Source organism: Rhipicephalus microplus, chromosome X, assembly GCF_043290135.1.
Source record: "Rhipicephalus microplus isolate Deutch F79 chromosome X, USDA_Rmic, whole genome shotgun sequence".
Classification (NCBI taxonomy): Eukaryota; Metazoa; Arthropoda; class Arachnida; order Ixodida; family Ixodidae; genus Rhipicephalus; species Rhipicephalus microplus.
This window is the reverse complement of record NC_134710.1, coordinates 153,992,165-154,016,146: the sequence shown is the minus strand read 5'-3', so window position 1 is coordinate 154,016,146 and position 23,982 is coordinate 153,992,165. Positions and strand designations below refer to the sequence as shown.

General features: G+C 41.7%; 2 protein-coding genes across 9 annotated transcripts in view; one reads left to right on the top strand and one right to left on the bottom strand.

The window, feature by feature from the left end:
- LOC142775835 (uncharacterized) overlaps positions 1-23,982 on the top strand; it is a 66,537-nt gene that overhangs the window by 3,633 nt on the left and 38,922 nt on the right. Inside the window, exons 1-5 of one of the 5 annotated variants that reach the window (XM_075878046.1) lie at positions 7,011-7,153; positions 18,220-18,327; positions 21,753-21,887; positions 22,268-22,362; positions 23,769-23,900. In XM_075878046.1, the coding sequence (XP_075734161.1) occupies positions 22,311-22,362; positions 23,769-23,900 (184 nt within the window). In that variant the 5' untranslated portion in view covers positions 7,011-7,153; positions 18,220-18,327; positions 21,753-21,887; positions 22,268-22,310. Of the gene's footprint in view, positions 1-7,010; positions 7,154-18,219; positions 18,328-21,752; positions 21,888-22,267; positions 22,363-23,729; positions 23,978-23,982 lie in introns of those variants that run through there. The other 4 variants (XM_075878047.1, XR_012887060.1, XR_012887061.1 and 1 more) reach the window with 4 other exon arrangements.
- Positions 1-23,982, bottom strand: part of LOC119177052 (uncharacterized) — an 87,277-nt gene that overhangs the window by 54,596 nt on the left and 8,699 nt on the right. For 3 of the 4 annotated variants that reach the window (XR_012887058.1, XR_012887059.1, XM_075878044.1), the window contains exons 1-4: positions 15,440-15,978; positions 14,855-14,938; positions 14,703-14,771; positions 3,436-3,504 (exon numbers count right to left, since the gene is read on the bottom strand). Coding sequence is in view for 2 of the 4 variants with exons in the window: in XM_075878044.1 (XP_075734159.1) it covers positions 3,436-3,504; positions 14,703-14,771; positions 14,855-14,938; positions 15,440-15,575 (358 nt within the window). In the remaining 2 variants the exon portion in view is untranslated. Of the gene's footprint in view, positions 1-3,435; positions 3,505-14,702; positions 14,772-14,854; positions 14,939-15,439; positions 15,979-23,982 lie in introns of those variants that run through there. The other variant, XM_037428414.2, reaches the window with a different exon arrangement.

The window sequence follows — 23,982 nt, the reverse complement described above, 5'->3', positions numbered from 1 at the left end:
GGAATTTATCATCTCTTTCTCACAGAGTGCAGAATACCTTCTTTTCTACTTCAGAATCATAGAGAGTGAGCTGTACACCGTATTTTTCAATCTATAAGATGCACCTTTGTATAATATGCACCTCCTTTTTACGAATTTCCAGGGTGTATAAGATGGACCTAGTTTTGACACTGTCAACCTGATAAAATACAACGATGCATGCAGAGTGTGTTGATTATGAAATGCGTAGTCACGCACAGGGTCGAATTTCTATGAGCCACCAATTTCTATCAGCCACCAATTTCTATTAGCCCACTGGATTTGATGTCTTCAGTGCGCTGTCAAAGTTCTTCAACCTGCATTGGCAGCATTGCGGGGTTGCCCTTGTCGGTCTACTAGTAACTCTTTTACACAGCACTGAAAGAGCCTAGGACCATGTCGTTACCATTGACTCAACAGCATTGTGGGGCTTGGTAGGAAGTTGAACTATGATCGCACTACACGTTTGGCACCTACACGCAAATGCATACGAAATGGCCATCAAAAGCTGCGACTGCTGCAGGACTGGAGCGATGCCTCATGCGGAAACTTATGATGACAATAGCGAAGAGGTACTTTCATTTCTGTAAGTGGTATTGTGGGCACTACAATGAAATGTTGTGGTGCCTGTTTTTTATTTATTCCTCAGTTCAGTGGATTTAGGAATTCGTTTAGGAACAAACAATTCAAACAACACAATAGTTCGCGCCATGATGGTGGCTCTTACTGCAGCCGTAATCTTCGGTGTTGCCAGAGTACTTCTACAGCAAATAGCTGACATCTAAGATCAAACCAGCTCCACTGTTATAATAATATTTTATATCTTTTTGCAAGTGCTCTTGTGCTCAATTTATCATACTCGCAAATGAAATATTGACATATTGATCTTGCAGAATAGCCTGAATTTTCCTGAACTGCCTGAATAAAGATGCACTGTTATATAAGATGCACCAGGAAAAATATTGAAAAAAAAGCGCATGCTACACTGTAAAATACAGTACATCCCAAAACAAGTGGCTACATCCTTTATATAACCCATCAGGATCACTTGCAGTTATATAGCCACATTGGCAACATTTGTTTTCTGAATTATCGCAAAGAAGGTAAGCACTTGTCACATTTAGCACTGCTGCCTCTATGGCTAATTAAACTCATTTGACATGTGGCTGTAATGAAAATTCCATTACAGGCCATATCAAGCAACACAGAGTACAGAACTATGTGGCAACGGTGTGTATAGACGACCAAATAGAGCGTGTGCCGAGGTAAGCTCATGCCATGAATCAGTCACATAAATCAACTGCATGCTCTCACTCTCTACCACTCCATAGGCAAGGAGAAGGGACTTCTGTCTTTTGCCCCGAAGCTGCTGTCGAAAAACATGCTGCACCGCTTGAGCAGACACTCTCCAACATAGAATGTGAATTGAAAAATGTGTTCGCAAAACCTGCATACAGCTCAACCCTATGAGCCCTGGCTTCAGCAAAACTTTCAGTTTTATCACTTTGGTCTTGCTCTGCAGCCACAGCAAAACTTCATTTAATTGAAGTCACCGATGAAGCGGCCAGATGTGCTATATCGAATCACGGATGTGTTATGTAGAGATCACAGTTGACCCCGCTTCATTATATGAAGGGTCAAAATACTTGGTGTTACAAGAACTTGGTGTTACAAGGACGGACCAACTGAAATTGTGCATTGCCATTGACCGTCTTCGAGGTGGTGCCGCGACGTGGCACAAATATAAAGGCGAGCGGCAGCAGTCCTGGGCATACTGAAGCACCAAGCTCATTGCAGCCTTCGGACGCATTGGCTACGACCTCACTTTTACTGTTCATTCCAACCTCGCCGCGAACGAGCATTCAGCTCTAGACAGACATCGCTTCGAGGCTAGTACAGCACAGTGCAACATGTCGACAGCAGGCTCCTCACCCTGCCCTCATGCCAACAATGCACTCAGGCAGCGCTCTTTCACTGTGCCAATGTCCGGCACAGTACCATCACGATAGGGTGCGAAGACCACATTCCCTCCAGAGGTGTTGTTCCAGCGTGGCCCGGGCTCGTCTTTTCTTGGTGACCTGGATGTGCCTGATACACTTGTACTCGGTGTGCAGTCACTCCAGACGCCAGACGAATCTAATTTCATGTTGGTCCGCAACACCATTCCAGCAGATGCTAAAACATGCCTCTCTGTGATGGGAAGAGCCGCCGCTCTGACAGAAACAGAACCGCAGTACCTGACGGCGGACCATCAATGGGTGGACAAGATGCAGTGCCATGGGTCGAACACACAGGAGTTCAGTGAGGATTCACAAAACAAGTGCAGGAGGGTTGCCCTCTCGCTATTGCCGCGGTCTGCTGACGGAATAAAACCTGCGCTGGACTTCACAACTATGGCATCAGAAGAGCCACCTAGGCCACTTAGACCACTTCCAGAGCCGTCAGGGGTCAATGAAATCGAAAAGAGGGAGCGGCCCGTTGATAAGACTCCCGACGACAGTCTCGACCGTCTTCTCCGCGCTGACAATCATGCGTGTGTCACCAAAAGGAAGCACCAAGAGGACATGCCAGCCATGGAGCCCCCCCAGATACTGTTCCAGCATTCTTGCCCGGGTATGCCACAATCCCCGTTACCTCAGCGACAAAGCCAAAGCCGACCGCCAGAAGCATGTCTTGCGGGTGATACAACGTCGCAGTGTAGCTGAGGCAGACCACTGCGATTTAGTCAGGCCCTCCTGCCAGACCCACCTATAGGAGACCCACCAGCCAAGTCGCAGCATATAGATGGACCCACCATTTCAAGGTAGAGGAGAAGGAAGTAGAGAATAGAACAGCTTGCCCAACGAACGGGTGATGCGTCTTTCTCGCTCACGACACTAGTAACTTTAGTAATTATTCAAAACTGTGAAGAATATAAAGAATAGAACAAATAAGTTCTATCAAGTTCTGCAACGTGGAGCTAATGCCATAAAAGAAAAAAATAAATTATCATCCTCTTAAGAGCAGCCACAAAACTTCCAAGAATATTCATACAAGTTCTAAGAAAAAAGACATGCCATTGAAAAAAAATTCATCCTGATTCATGAAGTGTTTTCTAAGGAAAGAGGGCAGGGACAATATAAGTAACCGCACCCCCATTTTCTCATGCACCTGCAGTTCATGCAGCGGGAAGAAATAGAGTTTGAAACTTGAATATCTGTATGGTAGTTGGTACTATTCAGTTTCAATTGACCCATCTCGTGTAACACATTTTCATCATTCAGTGCAGATTCAACTAATTCTAGAAAGAAACTCACGACACGGTCATCGACAGCACACTGACAAAACTATTGAGCCACCACAACAGGCACATTTCAAATTTAAGTTCGTACCTGAACAGCCTACTGAAAAAACAAAAATATCCAATATTCTACTCACCTTTTTCCCGTTCTATGGCTGTGTGCATACCGCCACTGCTACTGTTAGGTAAGCTGTTTCCACTTATCCCTGTAAAAATAAAAAAAAAGATTCACTGCACTCTGCAAATCTCACCTATGAGCATGCCTCATGTACCCAGCACCCAAAAAAAGGGCTTCCGTTGAGAATTTTGACTGTTTTCGAACCACGTAGCTGCTAATCTACTTTGCAGACACAGAACACTTATTTGCAAAGCCCAAAACTAGTAAAGGGTCATCTAAGGCAGTGCCTCTCAACAAGCTTTTGACATTTTAATTTTTGTTTCATCAATGATAGTTTGCAATTTGAACAAGTATCATTCTTTATCCTGTCAATGGTATACACTCGTAGGACACCATGTAAGGTATGGGATTCAAACTCATCTCAGTTACCGGGCCGCAGTTACTAAATTTATGTTCCACAAAGGGCTGGTACAGTGACGAAGCTGGCATGTGGGCGGGGGGGAGGGGGGGGGGCAGGTTGAAAGACATGCTATGTGAGAGAAGGCCTTTGTTACTATCTAATATACGGGTCATTCTTGAAGTGGGTTCGGCATCAGGATTAAAAAATAAACTATCACCTATCACCAGAATGACTAAACACTAGAAGCTTTATCTAAGTATAGTGTTTTTATCCCACAGTTAAGTTTTAAGTTTCAACACATGATGAGTGGACACCATGCCTCAAGTAAATTTAAGACCAGTCACATCTGTGTAGCTTACCTGACCAAAGCCTTCATCATCCCAATAAATATGCGAGAAAAAAAATGCAAGTACCATTCTGCTATGTCACAATCACAATATTAAAAAAAATGTGGGATGAAAACAGTAGCGAAAGGTCGGTTGGGCTATAAGTGTGAGGCCCCTGATGTAAAAGCTAGCCTGCTTACTCCTTTACCTGGCTGCTGATCTGATTGGGTGTGGAATGCGCACAAGATCGGCTGGTAGGGTGGCAGCACCTGTAGGAGCACATATCAATCACTCTGCGATCTTTTTCTCTGTTTCCAGGCGGCCTGCGTGCTGCCCAGCACACTGGGCTATGATGGCCTTTGAGACTGTGCGTAACCTGTCAGCGTGGCAATCTCGGTCATGACTGGGTGAAGCTCAAATTGATGAGTGTGCCAGTGAGAGCTCTGCAATTGCCAGCAATGCCAACGTGTCTCATGAGTTGAGAAGGCACAGCAGGAGTGAGGAGGAGAGTATGATATAATTGCCCGCAGCGGCCTTGATATGCAGCATGTCACTAAATTTGTGGTGCGAATGGTTTCATGATACTCCAGCCTCAACACACAAAGCTTCAAAAAACTATTTCAGGGTCCCTTTAAGGGCGCGGGGTAGGCCCTATACCTCGCATCTATTTTAAGACTTCTTTAAGACCTATAGTTTCTCTAAAACTACTGAGGTAAAGCGTTCGGAATTGTTTCATTTGAATTGTTGGCATCTGGTCTAGCAATGAGACAAGAATTATAATTATATTTAAAGTGCTGATATTTTGGTGATTTTTTTTAGCAAAGCACGTAATTTCAGCCATTATTTTTATACAAAAGACTACCAAAATAATCACAACTATTCTACATATGTACACCATTCTAGTTCAGTAGCTTTGTAATGATGTTTGGTTTATTCTGGTGAAAAATCAGTCTTCAGTTTTACGAGCAAAGCTCCTTATAGTGAGACCTGGTCCATTGTCGATCGTCAACTCATTTGGCATACCCCGTAGTGTTCTTTTATCACACAACACAAGGTAGTGTCCAATAGAGACGCATGCCAACTGCAGTTGGGTGGTGATATACTAGATAGCACTGTACACATTCTGTGATGTCATCTCCATTTCTCGTCTCGTTTGCGAGAGGGCGCTGACCCATAGACATGCGTACAATTTGCGGTTGGGTGAAGGTACGCTAAATGGCGTTGGCGGTGCAGCTGCTCTCCGTTTGGCTGTTGCGCAGGCTGTGTGGGTGGCGAGCTCTTATTTCCCATACTGCCGCCGCAGAAGTGAACTTGCCGAATCGTGCTGCTTGGTGAACCATAGAGAATGAGGGACGCCGAGTTCAGAAGGCTGCTGCACCTCATGTTCGTCGCTCGAACCCCACCACGGTCTGGGGAACGTGCATAGACGTTGTCTTTGGAAACTTTAAAGTCCTGCCCGTGCAAGAACCCCTATCATTCCATTTCACCGACTACAAGGCAGTAATCATGAAGGCGAAAAGACAACTGGTCATTGAAGTTTGAATAAAATTTCACACACACTATGCTTTGATTACTGCTGAGCGAAACCACTGAAGATTTCACGCTGTAACCAGGATTGCTTCATGAGCTTCGCCCCAAACTCTTCATCATTCACCCCATGAATATGGTGTCATTTTTCTTTCAAGTTGTGCTGATAATGGGGAAAAGGTTACGAAAAAATTGACTCGGAGATAATGAGAGGTAAAGAGGAAGAGTAACATTTTAAGTTTAGCTAAAAAAAATGCAATAGACTCTCAGTAAACGAGAATCTCTTAAACAGAACAACTGTCTCTAACACAATTGGTTTCCTAGTTATAGTTTATAGCCGCATTCATCTTTCATTAAACAGAACTCCAGTAATATGGAACATATTTTCATCATCCCTTCAGGTTCCATTTAATGCGAGACTACTGTATACTGAAAAATTTCAGTAATAGAAAGTTGCCTAGTATCCATCCCACAAATCAGCTCTTCACTTGTTTTCTTGGTTTCCGGGCTTGTTTTGTCATATCTTCTGTATTTCTAATGGCCCAATACTGTCGATGGTGGTCGACCTTGCCCAATCATACAACACTATTGCACCTCTGTGATATGAGAAATGGCCTTAGGAATGTTTACTTGAATCATGCAGGTCTTTTTAAAAGTGGGCTTAAGGTGGCTGTTCTAAGGATTTCCAGTGCAAGAAAGATGATCCATTGTGTTCTCTACGAGTACACGGTTCTACTGCACTCTTTGCAGATGCAGTTACTTGTAATCATTTCTTGCAGATGCTCCGCAACAAAGCATAGCCAATGTCATTACAGGTAACATTTTCTCCTTGCAGCAACCTGTAGTGAGGACAAAGCCTACTCGCTGAAGTGCTCGCACAAGAGCTTCCTGTCTCATTTTTGTTATCACACGAAGCGCGTCGATTTCAAATTATATGGCGCTTTCTATACAATTTCTTTGATTCGTCAACCCGATAATATTTTTAATACTAACAAAATTGACAAAGCTGCTTCTAAACTAAAAATAAATGAACAGAACTACGTCTCCGTGCTCGTCTCACACACACAAGGCATATAAAATAGGTAAATGCCACATGTGTTAAAAAAAACTGCATCATGTTCTTCGTAAGTAGCTAGAATGCTTTTGCTAAAACCAGCTACCATATTTACATATTTGTAAGTCGATTCGAATGAAAGTCGACCGCCGAAAATGGCATGGCATAAAAAAAAGGACAGAAAGGAGCACGAACACATTTTATTTAACAAAAATTATTTTTGACACATTGTGAAGCCAATGATGCGTGAAGGTGGCTTCACGGCAGTACTTAAAAGCTGTGCAGAAAGGCTAGCTTTGTGAAAACACGCGGAGATTATATTATTTAGAAAGACTTCACAACCGAAACTCGTTTTCGATTCTAGGTCAACCCCCCAACATTGGATTGTCAAATTCGAAAAAATGGGTCAACCTACAATCGTGCAAATGCGGTAAGCTCAGGAAAACTACCAGTTCCTTTTTTTTTTTTTTTTCCAATTCAGCTGAGCCAGAAAGCTCAGCTTGTGCACCACCTGAGAAGAAGGGGCTTGGCTGCTCGTCAGCCGGTCTCGAAAACTTGGTCTTTTTTGCTCAATCAGGTGCGAAGAAATGTAAAGGGGCATGCAATATTGCAAAGAAAGGCCTTATTGTTTTAAGCAAGCAAAATTACAAATTTAGATTTTTAAAAAGATTTATCCCTGCCCTGCATCCTTAAGTCCTATAGTATGAGCATCACCAATGTCACTGTAGAGCCTTAACTGCAGTCTGGTACCCAATTGCCGTGCCCGCATTGTTGATCACAAAACCAAGTGCTAAGCACAGCTACTTTGCATTCTTTTAAAAATAGCAATCTAGTGTAACAAATATTTGAAGCAGGCAGCAGGAATAAATGGTTGGCACTTTTGCGGATGAAATGAGCCTGAACTGCCCTCCAACAGTTGTCCAAACAGCTTCACCAGCTGTAATACCATTCATGAATGCAGCTAGTCTAGTTCATTTATCAGTACCCACATTGTGTTTTATTGCTTGACAGCTGTCAAAGTTCCAAAGTGCCGCAACTGAGATGTTCATGTTGGCACATATTGTTACAACTGGCAACACATTTACCCCACTAAATGCAAACTTGAAGTATCAATGATTACCCTATATGGCAACCTATTTCATCAAATATCAGATGCTCCATATAACCCAGCAATGTGATTGGCCAAAGCCATTTTGGCGCAGCTTCTGAAGTAGCTAACACCTCATTTTAGAGCATCAAATCAGCTTTTGAAACAGTCGTCTGTGACACATTTCTGAACCCAACTTTTTAGTCGCTAAGCGGTAGTAGTTTTACCACCTTAAAATATATGCACACATACATTGTAGTTATATATAATCTGGCAAAAGATGAAAATAACTCGCTGCTCCTTGCTTTCTTGGAAACACCTCTAAACTTCTACATATCAGTCACATTAGCCTGCCCAACATTTACTCTAAACAAAGTTTTCATTGGTTATTCAGTGGGGCTTTCCCTTAAGCTCTAGGCAGCCCCCACTTTCCGCGGATATTCTCTTTTTATGACTGAAAAGAACTTCGGTGATGACGTTTATGCTTTCAATAGAACCTAGCTATTTGATCTGGGTGGTGAAGTACACACCCCCACACTTTATGGAAGGACTTGTAAGGCTTTAGCACACTGGCAGTTACGAACACAGAGGGTTTAATAAATAATTGGTATATTGTGTTTTAACTCCAATGCTGCACTCAATGAAGTTGGTGAAACTAAAAGGCTTTGCATTTTACTTAGACAGGCTACTTCAAGTTGAACTTCAGCCAAAGTCGAAAAGTGCCACCAATACACTGGTATAGTGTGTCACCGTGCTTCCTCAAGAAACCCAGGCAGCAACAAGAATTGTTGATAAATCCTGGCCATTGTACCTCATTAAAACTTGAGTGCTCTGATGAAATCTTTAGGAAGTAAGCACGAATAGCAGTATATATTTATGGTAAAATATACTTTTATTTTTGATGTTTAGTAATGATCTACCTACCATTCTTACAAGGACCAAGTGCATACTTTACGCTGACGACACAACCATTTTTCAGTCATCTGAATCAGTTTCTTCACTCCAGTCTGACCTCAACACAGATTTACATAACAACTTTATGGTGCCAGGCCAATTATCTTCAGATCAATGCTACTAAAACCGTGTTTATGTTGTTCCATTCCCCGCGCATTTCACTTGACATACAACCTTCCCTTCACATCGGCAATACCGTCATAAACATTTCCAGTGAAGCGCGGTTTCTTGGCGTTATCCTAGATAGCGAACTAAGATTTCATAAACATGCAGCATCACTCGTTAAAAAGATTGCATTTGGTATTCACGTTATCATCAAGACACGAACTTATTTTCCGCCTCACATCATACGTACTTTTGTATTTTGCTTATATTAATAGCCATATTTCGTATTGCGTATCATCTTGGGCCAACACATATTTCACGCACATCGAACGTTTGCAGCGACTTCAGAATCAAGCAGTTAGATTAATGACTTTCAGCCCATTTTACTTCTCCTGCAGCTCGTTGTTTCCTCAGCTTAACATACTCCCATTGAGACAATTATTTTGTCATAGAATGTCCATTGTCGCCTTTAGACTCATCACGCATGACATTTTTATTGCATGCATTGATCATCGTCACTTAACTAATGGTAACATCACCCGGTTTTCCCAGTGCAATAATTTTCTTTTGCCGGCCGTAAGGACAAACTACGGCAAGTTCTCAACCTTATTTACTAGCATAGCCATTTGGAATTCATTGCCTTTCGGATTGAAATCATCGCATAACATCCATATTTTCACTTCGCGTAGTAAGAAATATTACGTTCAGGAATTAATCAACTCATCCAATTTGTGTAATTAACTGTTAATAGCTCTCTACAGTTCTGTGCTATTTTACTACTTCAATTTGCCTTTGTATAATTGATAACACTGATAATGAAACGTGTTGCATTTGTCATGTAGAGTTCATTAATATTTTTATTTTAAAAAAAATACTGCCAATCCCTTGTCGGGATTTTCGCAGAAAGGACATCGGGAAAACACACAATAAAAGCACACAATAAAAACATCCGTAAGTTATACATCGTTTAGGATACGCGTTACATTGATGCTACCAAGTTCTCACAATTTCTAACAATCAAATTCAAACAAATTCTAACCAAATTCTAACAACAAAGTTCTAACAGTAATTGTACTATATCCAAATGATTACAGTGTGGAAGAGTCAAAATAACACAGTCTAAAACAATGGATTTTGCAAAGATGACCACAATAGCGCAATTTTCAGGGTTCCAAACGCAAATGTTCTTCAACAAGACGTGAAAAAATATTTAAAGAATTGCTGCTAGTAATCATAGCTGCTAAGCTGTTCCATTCCCTTATTGATGCTGGGAAGAATGAGTGTTTGAAACATTCCGTACGGAATGCGTATTCTTGTAGCATTTCGGGGTGCTTCTTACGGGTGGGTCGTGATTGTTGAAGTGTAATGTACCTGGAGGCATCGATGTTGGTTTGCTTATGGCGTAGCTGGTACATGAATCGTAGGCGTGCTAGTCTTGCTCGTTTTTGCAGCGTTAGCATGCCCGCTTCTTCGAGCATTTCAGTTGGTGAGTCTGTTTGCTTAAACTTGTTAAAGATAAATCGAACAGCTTTTCTTTGCACGCCTTCTAGCTTCGCAATATGTTTTTTTGTGTACGGGAACCAAACAATGTTCGCATATTCAAGAACAGATCTCACGTACGTGTTGTAGGCTAACAGTTTAATTTCAGAAGGTGCTAGTCGAAGGCATCGTCTCAGAAAAAAAAGTCGTTTCAGTGCGGTAGCTGTAACGTTAGAAACGTGGGCATCCCATCTCAGATCGCTAGTAAAGGTGAGGCCAAGGTACTTATGATGACTTGTTCTAGGAAGTGGGATACTATTGATGGTATATGAGAACTCTGACCATTCCCTTTTTCTTGTTACTGTCATTATAGCTGATTTTTTAACATTAAGTATCATTTGCCAATCTGAACACCAGTTTGATACTATTTCGAGGGCTTTGTTTAAGGCAAGATGATCTTCTGCAGAGTTTATTTCATGATAAATTATACAATCATCCGCGAAAAGTCTGACGTGGACGGGAATTTGACAGGGTAGGTCATTGATAAAAATTAGGAATAAGGTCGGAGCAAGAACACAACCCTGGGGAACACCGGATTTGACGGGAACTGTTGTGGATACTTGTCCATTGAAATCAACAAATTGTGTGCAACCGGTAAGATAGTTTTTTATCCATTTCGTAACGGAGCCATTGCCTAAGGTACATTCTAACTTTTGTACTAGTTTTTTATGCGAAACCTTATCAAAGGCTTTTGCAAAGTCCAATAGGATAAGGTCGACCTGTTTTTGGTTGTCCACACTTAAGGATAAATCATGGGTTAGTTCTGTTAGTTGCGTGACTGTAGAAAGCCCCCTACGGAAACCGTGTTGAGAAGGCGACAGGATGCGTTCGTTTTCAAGATATATATTGATATGTTTTAAGATAATATGTTCAAGAAGTTTGCTGCAAGTGCAAGTAAAAGATATAGGCCTGAAGTTATTTACGTCATCTTTTGGGCCTGATTTGTGTATCGGTTTAACTTTCGCTTTTTTCCAATCATCCGGTATGGTGCATGTTGCTAGGGATTTATCAAATATGATGCACAGATATTTTGCCATCCACTCCGCATATCGGTTGAGAAACAAATTTGGAATGTTATCTGGTCCTGAGGCTTTTTTTGTGTCAATATTGTTTTTGTCTTCACTTGCTTTTGACTATTTCCTTGTTATTTTTCAATAGTGAGTATTACCATTATGTTGTGTATTGATCATATTTTTATTGTTAATCAAGATTATTCATTATTACTCAGAAGTCCGTATACTATTGCTGTATTTTTTGTAATTACCCCATCCATGTAGCCAAAGGAGGTCCCCCTGTCAGTTTCTCTGAAACTTTGGGACCTCCTGCTGTAATAACGCTAACCATGTAACTCAACTGAACGATTTAATAAACTTGACTTGACTTGACTTGACTTGAAATGTCTCAACTAAAACGAAAAGCCGTAATTGTATACTTGCAATGCTTGCTGTAATTAATGCAATCAATGTTCATATAAAAAACATGCCTAATAAAAATTACTGCTTTTAAAAATATTCGATTATTTCTGAACCCACAGCATTCTGACTCGACAATGTAATTAGATAAAATGGGTAGTTGGCACCATGTAGTAGAGACTCTCTCTCTCATCCTCCCCCCCCACCGCCCCACCCTTTTCTGGTTAGTGAACTCAGCATGCAGGTTTAACGACTGAATTGAATGTAGACATACAGTAGTGATGAAATCAAATTTGCATTTATAAACACATTTTCATAAATACAATTATTTATAGATCATGCCTGGCACAATGCATGGCAACTTCATGTCCCACTTTCCCCTCCTCAGTATCGCTGTCTAAGTTAGCACATTAAGCTTTCACACAATCTACCAGCTTACATTATTTCATGAGCCGCCATCTATTTTCCCTACACAAAAGTTTACGGCAAGGCACATGGTTCCATGCATAAGTCACTATTTATGAGATATTGTGTGCATCTCTTTGCAGCTGGCCAAGAGGGTTGCAATGGGCAAAGTTATAACACGAATGGTGGTGAGAAATGAACATTATTGTGAGCTCAATAAATAATTTGGCAGCAACTGCAATTCACTTGTGGGTGGAAACTTCAATTGACTTACTTAACACCATTAGCTCAATAAATAATATTCTCTGTTAAGTACATTCTCCGTTAAGCACATAACTAGAAAGCTCTCGTCTATCTGCTCCAATTGCCACAAGAAATGACAACGGTAACTAATGTATGTAATTCGAGCGCCTGCCATCTTGTTTTTTTTCTTCCCTCTCTCTAAAACTGCAAAAATGATGTCTTGAAGCCCGCCTGGCACAACTTATGAGATTGCTACTGAAATGTAGCAGGATGTAGTAGGTTTCACCTATTGGTGCAGTTAGGAGCAACTGTGCAGCAATCACATCACTGCTTAATTTGAACTGAATGTGTTTTAAAAAAGTGGACCATAGTAAATGACTGAGTATAGTCATGCTAAGCTAAATTTGGTGTAACATGCATAGTTAGCTAAGTTCACTTATGAAATTTTTAAATATTTCCTTTATGGAGTGAAATCTCATACAGTTAAATTTCTCCAGTTTATGCACCTGTAATGGCAAACAAATATCAAGATCGTAGCTGTAATATTAACTCTAACCATTCCAATTAGATTAGTGCAAAGTGCAGTGATGAAAGCGACATTTTGCTTTTTGGAGCAGATTCTGGAGCAGGAAAAATGGTGCTTTGGAGCAGGCTTAAGTGTCTTTGAAGCAGAAAAAATGCTACAGCTTAGGGTTGTTATTAGCGTTTTCAAAACAGACGCATGTTCATAACGGCTCCTGCAGTCTAAAATATCACTTAAGCATCTAATAAATAATGATATTTGTTATAAAACATGCCGTATGCTAGTATGCAGCTTGTGTACAAGCTGTAGAGTAGCATCATAGGTGTAAATTATGGGGGCGGAGCAGGGTCAAAGGAGTCCGGAAGTTTCCGTGTTCAGGCTGGGGAGGACAGACCTTGCAAGTGTCCCCCTTGAAATTCAGCTTGAGCATGTGATATAATTGGGCTAACAGTTAGGTATAGCACAATCAACATTTTAAAAGGCTCTTTATCTGTTGCTGTGTACCTGTGTTAAATGCCCTTCAGCTGTGTGAACTATGAAAATCGCAAAAAGGTGAAAAAAGAAAAACAAGAGACTGAATAGAACAGTGTGATTGCTCCAGCTCGGACACCGTGCTTGTTTTTAAAACTCTCTTTCAAAGCAGTATTTAATTATCATATAAATAAAAATACAACCCATAATAAAAATATGAATTAGTCAACATGGCCTGCTATGTGCCACCCCTTGTGAATTTTCTGGATTTACGCCACTGAGTTGCATACTAGGATGATAATAGTGTGTATACAACTTGCTCTTGGTTTCGCTTAGGCTCAAAGGATGGTCCTATGGTTCAACTTCATTCTTTTTAGTTTGCCAACATCATTTTGGAGCAGGTTTGGAGAAGGTACTAGCAAATATTGCACTTTGGAGTAGCATTTATCTTTTGGAGCAGTTTGGAGCAATTAGAGCAGCACTTCCATCACTGAAAGTGCATAACACTTACAAAAAATGTTGGAAAGACTAACTATATGACCAGAGTTTTAGAAATATGCAAAGTGCGCACACATCGTTGAGAACTTTGTATTTTATGTTAACCACAAGCTAAATACAAAATATGTAAAGATTTATAAAATAATTTTATTTGCACCTGAATTATTTCATCAATGAGTTGCAGATGACATTACTACAGAAAAAATAATACCATGCAGAGGCAAGTATCGGTCAGCCTACTCACTTAGGATACAATGACTCAAACTAGCTCCAGGATCATTGCATGCATACAAGAAGAACCCTTTTTAAAAAGCAAAGGGGTGAGGGAACATAAGTATTATTGAGAGTGAGTGCCAATTAGAATGAGTTGAACGAAAGCCACTGACAATTGGGGAATGTGAATGGGCTCAAGTCTGTACAAGTGAGTGGAAGTTGATAGAGTAATGAGTATGAGAGGGTACTAGTAAGAGCAAGCGGAAATTACCAAGAATGCCACTGAGTGTTGGGGAGCACGAGTAAGAATGTAAACAAATGCCAACAAGTGCGAGTGCATATGGGTATGAATAAGCCCCTAGTTATTCTGCCGACCTATGCAAGCAAGAGTGGTGATGCTTATGAATACTAGTATAAGGAGGTTGACCACTGCAATAAGTGACATTGGAAACCATTTTAAACAAGATAAGTTGGAAGTTTGAAAAGTGACAGCAAAATCCAAAGATTAAACAGCAGAAGTAACACCCACCTCGGTCAGAGTCAATGACAGGATGCAGCGTTCTCATGTCACTACTCCCCATGGGGCTGCAACCAATACCTAGGAATGTGCACATCAGTAGAAAAGTTTCATTGTTGTACATGAAATGGACTCCAAAACTACAAAAGTGCAAAGCGATTTACCGAGTGCTGTAGTTGGGTTTGCATGCTGGTTTGTCTGGTGGATCCCTCTCACGTCTCCAGGCGACATGCTACCGCAACTCATGCCTATAGAAAAATTGGCATGAAGCACAATCACCAACTCTCCCATCTTGCTGGTTTCATAAATAAAAAAACAATTTTATCACAAAAATTCTAAACTCAGCCTACCTAAACTAGGCCTTATGCTTGCTCAAAGCTCCAGAAAAAGCAAACATAATATTAGGACTGACCTCTTCTCAGCACTATCCGTACCTCTTTCGAATTCAGCAGTACAACAGCCAAAAACTATGTGGATTCTTGTGCCACAGTACCAGTAAAATGTTGTGGTCAGTACACATATATAAAATGCAAAAAAAAAATATATTGTACATCCTTTTGTTGCATTTTAGCCCATAGGTTAAGCATCACACAGGATTTGAATATCCTGCAGTCAAAGCATTTCTTCGATGTATTCACAAGTTTGTACATCCTGTACAGAGGTGACGTATCACCAACTTGGGGTAAAAACTAGGCTCGAAGAATAGAAGTAATGAAGTATTACCATTAAGCCATTAAGCTTGATCTCACCTGTATGGACAACTACACAGAGGCTGGGTGGATGCGTCACTCTAACCGGATACCTCGCACAAGATAAAATGAAGCCATGTAGCAGCACAGTTTGGTCACGCCATCCAAAGACCGAAGTTCTAGAGCACATATGCATATAAGCCTTTCCCAGACGAGCAGCAGATAGAGTATGGATAACTGCTTATCAGTTTTTATGAACAACTGGGATGCCTGTTCCACTTAACAAAAGGAAGAAAGCTCAGCAACTTTTGATAACAATGGTCTTGCTAAAAATGCAAAAAACACAGTGGCACCCACCACGCAGGCTATGAGTGGAGGCGTTGGCACACATACGATATTTTAATCAGATAGCGATGGTTGCAGCAAAACCTTCAAGAGCATGCATAATCTATGAAGAGGACGTCTTGCTCCACAAGTACGGCAAAAGGAACGCGAACACAAAAGAACCCAATGCTAGCAAAAAGAAATCAGAAAAAATATTAAAACTGACTGCAACTCACTAGATTAAACAAGCGTACAATTTTCACGGCACATACAGCATTGAAACTGGGAACAGAGGCGTAGCCTACAAACTGTTTTCCATGTATACCCTCAAATGCATCTCAAATGTGCCACATAATAGAAGTGCAAGAAATCCTGGAGTTAAGAGTTACTTAAAAGTTTAGAAGAAAAAAAAACTGAACATTTGCCTGTTCCTGTGCCTCCTTTTTGCACTTCACTTGCTGATCTACTAAGCTTAAGACAACTGCATGAAGCAAATGGCCAGAGAGACTGAGCAATAGTCATATTAAGCAAAAACATATTAACGGTGCTTATAGTAAATTCAAAGAAAGCTTACAAAAGACAGCAAGTGTTGTCACACTGTCAATGAATGGACATGTGGCCTCCATTGACAAGGAGGCCTTGGCCCAAGGCCTCGACTTTGTAGAACACAACAAAAGCAAAATGTTTATTTGGAAACCATCTATTCCAAGAAATGTAGGATATAAGATAAGCTAAGTCAATAAGCATCAGTGGAGTTTTCAAGACTTGAGCATGGCCAAAGACCTTGCCCATTACATTTAGCCCATATTAATTTAGTCAAAGCAGTTACGTTAGAAAACCAAAGGTGAGGTAGCAGTTCAGTCCAATCCACTTGTTTACAGAAGTAGAGGTACCTGCAAGGCAGCTTTACTGCTTTGTGTACCTTGATTTACAGTGGAGCTGGCTCCTTTGCCCCCTAAAGCAAACACAAACAAAACATGATGCATAGGTTCCCTGCCCCTCACCTGCCTCCTCCCCAAAAGAAATTCCCTTTTCATAGGTGACCCACCTCACTCCAAGTAAAAAAAAAATTCTGCCAATGTAGTTCTTCATGGTACATGTTTAGTTACGTACTTGCATACAACAACAGTATGCAAGTAGTATGCAAGTATGTATGCAAGTATGCAATACTTGCATACAGCAGCTAAATTGCTCTGCAGATGTTCCACTGATACACTGAAGCAAGTTTTCCCTCAAATGATGATGTCTTGAATCCCTTTAGGCACAGAGCAAAAGCACTGGCCGAAACAAAACAAGTGGGATGTTCTTTTGATTCTAAAAATTACAGCAGTAGGCTACAACACCATTCTAAATGAAGTTTTGCAGACAAATTTTGCAAGTTATGCAGCACAGAACTCAAGTCCAACATGGTGCCCACAATGAACAGAGCTCACAAAGTGATGCACATTAAAACTTCACATAAACCAACCAGTATGTTGAATTAACGATAACCATGTTATGTGACTATCAAACTAGTGACTAATGGTGATCTTGACTCTGATGTAAGTGCATAAGCGGATATTACATAGCTGCAGCACAAACTAAATAGAGCAGCAATGAATGCATGTGTGGCCCTTGGCACAAAATTGACAAGTTTCATTCCGTTAGATATTTGCATGTGTAAACAACTTCCAAAGAATACAAAACAATGCAGTACAATACTAGCTATTTGCTATGCTTTCTTACCCTAAAAAAAAAACTCTTCATTGCCTCACTCTTCAATGACACACAAACATTGAGGGTTAATTAAACCTTCCACTGTCACTGACCGTACCAGTATCTTTTCACATTTCCCTCACTGCAGTGTCACAAACATACTGCTACTTTCACCTTGTACGTTCACAAATCTGTGCCTGAACACAAAGCTGGCATGATTTAGCGTGAATCTACTGGTTGCGCCATTTGTCGAAGCTTTGTAGAGCCCACATTTTCACTCATTTTGAAAAGGTCAGCGCAACGACACGAGGAAAGAAAGACAGAAACAAAGAGAGCTCTTTGTCTCTCTATTTTTCTTTCCTTGTGTCGTTGCACTGCCCTTTTCAAAATGAGTACTACAAACCAGCTAGCCCAAACCAAAGTACTTCTGGAGCATATTTTCACCTCTTGCTATCCTGGTACTTGTAATAAAAAGTACAGAGCGACCGCGCCCTCCCTGCATTGCTGGGGGGCATTGTCGCCCTGCGTACTATACTCTCTCATGCTGAGCGACCGTGCAACACACGTGCCAATACAGATATAGTGCTGTTCTGTCATCTGTTGTGGGCTTGCAATTTTTTAACCTCTTTTTTGTGTATTCTGTTAATGCTTCTGCTAAGGCATATCAAGTTCACAGGCATGCATCTTTGCCTGTGAAACATGACTCGATTGCTGTTTTTCACTCGCTTGCTGCTATAAACAAATAATGTGGTTGTTGCATGCCCTTTCTATCCCTACTTGTCATCTTGACCTCGCAACACGCCATTTCACTGCATTTCAAGATTCCGGAAACCAAGCCAACACTAGGGGTGCGTCATGGCCAGAAACATCAGACTGCAAAAGGGTACAACAAGCCAGTTTAATCTAAATGGTGCTCATAGAACAAAAAGGCAAGTTAGTCTCGCTTCCATCAAACTTGCGTGTATCAAGGCACCACTTGTTCTGTTTGTGCAAATGACTCCTTTAATTAATAAGTTGCCCTGCCGAGTTTGAAAGCAACAAGGATAGAAAGCAACAAGAGCCTGCGAAACTTTTTTGGCAGATGCTGATCAGTGCTCTCTCGTCTATATGCATATTCCTTGGCGCAGTGAATATTGAAGGACTTTCGTTCACTCTATTTTGTAAGCTGCGCTGCATGTGATTATTACCTGTCTTGCCAGTTGGCTGTTAATAATGACAGTTGCTCGGATTTTTCCTGCCATAACCACAATATGATTATAAGGCACCTCGTAGTGGGCCTCTCTGGATTAATTATGACTACCTGTGGTCCATTAAATCTAGGTACACGAGTGTTCTCACATTTCACCCCACAAAATGCAGCTAACATGGCCAGCAATTGAACCCACACCCTTGAGCTTACCAGCATGACATCCTACCTAAGCTACAACAGTGGGTTGTGTGTCAGGTAGTTGTTACTATACAGACGTTTTGCAAATATGCTTGTACTTGCTTTCTAGCTTGCCTCACAATTTGTATTAAAAATTGTTTAGTTCTAGACTCTCATTCATTTGCGCTGCAGTTACCAAAAACTAGTAGCTAGAGGTCCACACCTCAGAGACCTATGATTCATCTGACACATTTCAACAATACTCATAACTAGTGATGAGACTGTGACTACTACGAGGCATGGAGCTTAAGATTTCTGCCACCAAGGTGACCTATACGGCTAAGTTTCAAAATGAACAAGAAATCAAGACACTACAAACGCAGGTTTAAAGGGACACAAAAGTAAAAAAAAAAAAAACAAAGAACAATTGAAGCTACACTGATAGATTAATGACTGAGTATGCCTATAAAACATCAATATTACTGGCAACAACACTTTTGTAATTATTATATACTTTCACAATAGTTAAATTGAATTAGATAAAGGGCACGAAATGATACTCCAGAGGGACATTATAGTACGAGTCCAAAGAAATAGCAGGTCTGCAGCAAAACTCCACCAAAATTCAAATGCTCATAATAAAGAATCATCGCAGCGCATTATAAAATTAAATAAGCTGCTAGCTATGCATTAGTATTCACCTCCCATAGAAAATACGTGTAAAATGTTAACGTAAGCGGTGGACCAAGTTGCATTCCTATGCCATTTCCCCTGAGCAAAAACTACTTTTCGGGTATTGTGATCGTCAAATCGTATAAGTGAGAGCTTGAAAGACATTATGATGTCCACCATCTTTAATTAAAGGGGTACTGACAGGAAGTTTTCAGTTATTTCCTGCATCAATGAAAAGCAAAGTCCTCCAGGGTTTCGAAAATGCGCCGGTAAGCGTGAGTGCACCCTGAAAAAGTAAATGCAATATGCTTTGAAAAGCTACCTTCGGTTACTACCGTACCCTAAAGTTGAAACCATAGGAGCTTTTTGTCACATGCTCACACAAGATATCGCAACGTTATCATGTTTGCTCTGCTACATGGCTCCACTGGTGACACACAAGAGGCGATTTAGAATGTTTCGGTAGATGATGTCATCGCAGCTAGACATAATAGTGCATCAAGTAAATGGAATAGATGGCGTAGCCTGGTGTCCGCGCGTTCAAATTCTACCAACCAAAGGTGCAGTCACTTTTCAGAGAGATTCTGTTCTGTAAGTCGTTGTGAATACAGGTGATGGAGCTTGGCTTCAAACCACATCGTTTATATTGGTATGATGGGCAGTGGCATAGAATGTGCTCAAGCACCTCATCGCGGCATGCAGTAGAATTTAGCAATAATGCAATAACTGGAGTTTTGCATCCCAACACCACAATATGATTAGGAAAAGCGCCATAGAGGGAAATTTTAATCGTCAGGTGTTCTTTAACGTGCACTGTACATCACACAGTGCACGGGCTTCTAGATTTCACTTCCCCCAAAATCCGACCACCGCTGCTGGGTTCAAACCCATGACGTTAGGGTCAACAGCCGAGCACCTTAACCACTGTTTACCGAAGCAGACGAACTACATTAGCCATCTCCCTGACAAGTCCCTGGCATTGAAAATACGCATTTGGTCCGAAATCTAATGTGAATAAGTTTGAGGAGCTCATTCAACCGAAAATGCCATTTTCATCAAATAACATTAGCTTCTCAGTGTTACAGTAAACAAATGACATTACAAACGAATGAAATTTGCTATAGGTGACATTAAATTCACTGTCTACAATGCGATGCCAGTGCACGTTAAGTAACACCAGATGGTAGATATTTCCAGAGCCCTCATCTCATATGGTGGTTCTGGGACGTAAAACTAGAGATATTATTATTATTCAGTTAAGCCCAGCCATAGCTTGCCATGCATATTCACGAAACCCAACGACCGCACCCCTTCGGACGATCAGTGTGAAATTATCTTCAAGTTCATCAGCGAAACAGGCAGGAAAGGACCAGGAAAGGAAAGGTTGCTAAAGTCAACCATGCGATGCCTTCTTATGAAGCTTGAACACTGGTGAACAGGGCATAGCTTTGACTTAAACGACGTGACGACACTGGATCATGAGCGAAAGCGGGTGGGATGGGAGACATTTAGGAACGTGATCCATTCATCACGAGCCTATGACGCATCGGCTGGCAACAGCAACTGCTGCTAGCGTATACTGAGGATGCCACCTGCACAAGGAGCGAGAAGTCTCATTTTCTGAATTTGGAGTAGATCTTTGACAACCATAAGTTTTGGCACTTTATAGGCTGTCCGTCTTTTCACACTACAGTTTTCTAGCCACCTGTCAAACTCGATTAGCTCAGAAACTTGGTCCAAGGAATGTTCCACCAACACATGAAGAACGGAGATGGAAGCTCAAGTGACAAAAGTAATATAATGCCTCCCCTCTCCTAATAGAAAACAAGACATAAACTTAATTGATTGATTTGTGGTGTTTAACGTCCCAAAACCACTATTTGATTATGAGAGACGCCGTAGTGGAGGGCTCCAGAAATTTTGACCACCTGGGGTTCTTTAACGTGCACCCAAATCTTAGTACACGGGCCTATAACATTTCCGCCTCCATCGGAAATGCAGCCGCCACAGCTGGGATTTGATCCCGCGACCTGCGGGTCAGCAGCCGAGTACCTTAGCCACTAGACCACAGTGGCGGGGCGAGACATAAACTTCGCAAGCTGTCCAGTAGCAAAAATGACTGATTTACGACATGTAATTTATAAGTGAACTCCGAGCACGGTCTTCTGCAGGAAATATATTTCTCTCAGTGATCTTTTTTTCTAATGGCGTATTCGGTAAGACGATTTTGAGCGCTCTAGAGCGCTCTGGAAATGGGCTGCGCCTTCGGTTGGTAGAATTCGAGCGCTCGGACTACCTACGATTGGTTTTTTTCAGAGCGTCAGCTTCTGACTCAGAGGGCTCCCGACCACTCTAACTTTGAATTGAGAGCGTGGCGCGATCTGACCGAGAGGATGGATCACGTGACACGAGCCGGCCAATAACGCAGCTGTCAGCAGGTGAACCATACAGGTGAGGAGTGCGAGCGTGCATTTCGGAAGGGAGCATCGCCGGGCTCATAATACTTCGTGCATGTGCATTGTTGGTGGCGTTTATGAGTGTGTGGGGGGGGGAGTTCACATCTACGAAGTCATATATGCACCATGTCAATAACGACGTGGCTAGCGCGAAAGCGGACGAAACATTAATGCTGTCACTACAGCAGCTCGCAGGCAGCGTCGTGATTTGCCTTGAGGATAGCAGCTCAGTCGAGGACGATCGCCAGATTAGTGTGTTGAGCTCATAGAGGTTTCGCTACATCTAGACATGTGCGTGTGAGAGAGAAAAATACAAGAGAGGTCAGACATATCAGAGATATTCACTGAACTGATCATCACCATTTGTCGGCGCAGGCGCAGCACTGTTTACCGGGCAGTTCCTCGCACTGGCTGCACGATGGCGCTACAGGCGCGCTGCTCTGGGCGTTCTGAGATCGCCGATGTATTCGGTTAGTACGCTGCCTCTCACATTCCTATTGCAAGCTCCCTCTGCATCTGGCAATTATGAGCCAGAGGACCAGAGCGGTCAACCAAATATGCCATAAACTGCGATGGAAGCCCTATTGTGGAAGAAAGAAAGGTGGGAAGGATATGGTAAAGAAGAAAGCTGGAAAACGGGAAGAATGTTTAACATCGGCTGTTAACAAGTGTTGTTATTGGATAATTTTTTATCAAAACAAATGTAACTGTAACTGTATTTTCCATTACAGTAACTGAGTAGAAATGTAACAGTATCACAACTACAAGTTACTCAACCTAAATATAACTAGTTACAACTACAAGTTACTGAAAAAAAATAACTAGTTACCGGAAACACGTTAATTGTGACTAGTTACTGCCCAAGACTGTCTCATGCTCACTGATCTGCTGGTCTTTGTTGTCTTCTGAATAAATTGCATCTGCCTTTATTCCCTACTACAATGGCTCTAGCAGCCAAGAGGAACCATTTTGGCAAACTCAAGGTGAAACCAAAGCAAAGGGATCATAATAGAGCTCCAACTGACTGAGGTGGGCTGTCTCACGAGCACGACAGCGTCTGTTCGTAGAGGGCATACAAACTTGACGAAACAGTTGACTGGTGATGTGCATTCAACAACTAGAATAAGGACTGCAAATTTTCAGGTACGTTGAGAGTATGGGATGAACTTGAAAACCACAGATAAAAAGAAAAGGTGTGCACAGGTCCGCCCAAGTCCAGTTGTTCTTTCTGAAGACCCTGTGTTTCTGGCGCTAGATGCTGGCATTCTTCAGCACAATGAACAAGCTCAGAGGCTAGGCAGCACTCAAAAGCATGAGGTCAATATGGGAAAAAGGTGTGAAGAGTAGAATAGGGCTCTCATATGTATAGGAGAAAGGAAAAACCCAGTAACTTCTGTGGCCATATTGTAAGCATATGTCGCCAAAAAGAGCAACAGGTCCTGATTATAGCAGGGTCTGAGGCTATTAACATAGATATCATATCCCCGAGAGTGTGATTAAAACATTCCCTTAAACTGTAGGTATTTGGACGATATCATTTGGCAGAGTGATGAATAGCACTACCAGAGTCCTTCCATACTTTTGCTGGTCATAAAGCTCTGCTGTAACTCTATGAGAGAGCTTTGTGCGCTGCAAGTGAAGGCCACGTTCTGAATGCCTAGACAGCGAACGGCGAGTCTGTGACAAGAAACTGGAGGTTCCACATTTGATTCCTCGCAAGTGCATGTGTGAAAAGTATTTAGATGAGAATGAGATCTTTTGCATGAACCAGCGACTAATTGGAGGAGTCGTGAAGATGCCACCCAATGTTCCAAAACTTTTGCTGGATGCTGTGCAGAATGCTTGCCAAGGCCTTCCGATGTATTTGTCTAAAAAGGTCCAGAGCTGCCCGCATACCATCATCGCCGGGAACCATCAGCTGAGCTGCACACCGTTGAGACTGCACCGACACTGCGCATGTGCCCGCCCTTTCACACAGCTGCCATGAATGATGATGCCGTTAATGAAGGTGAATATACTAGCCGCCTCTTCCTCGTTGCATGGCAGTAATACAGAAGCTCGATAAAAAAAATGCTCGCCGTTTTCTTTTA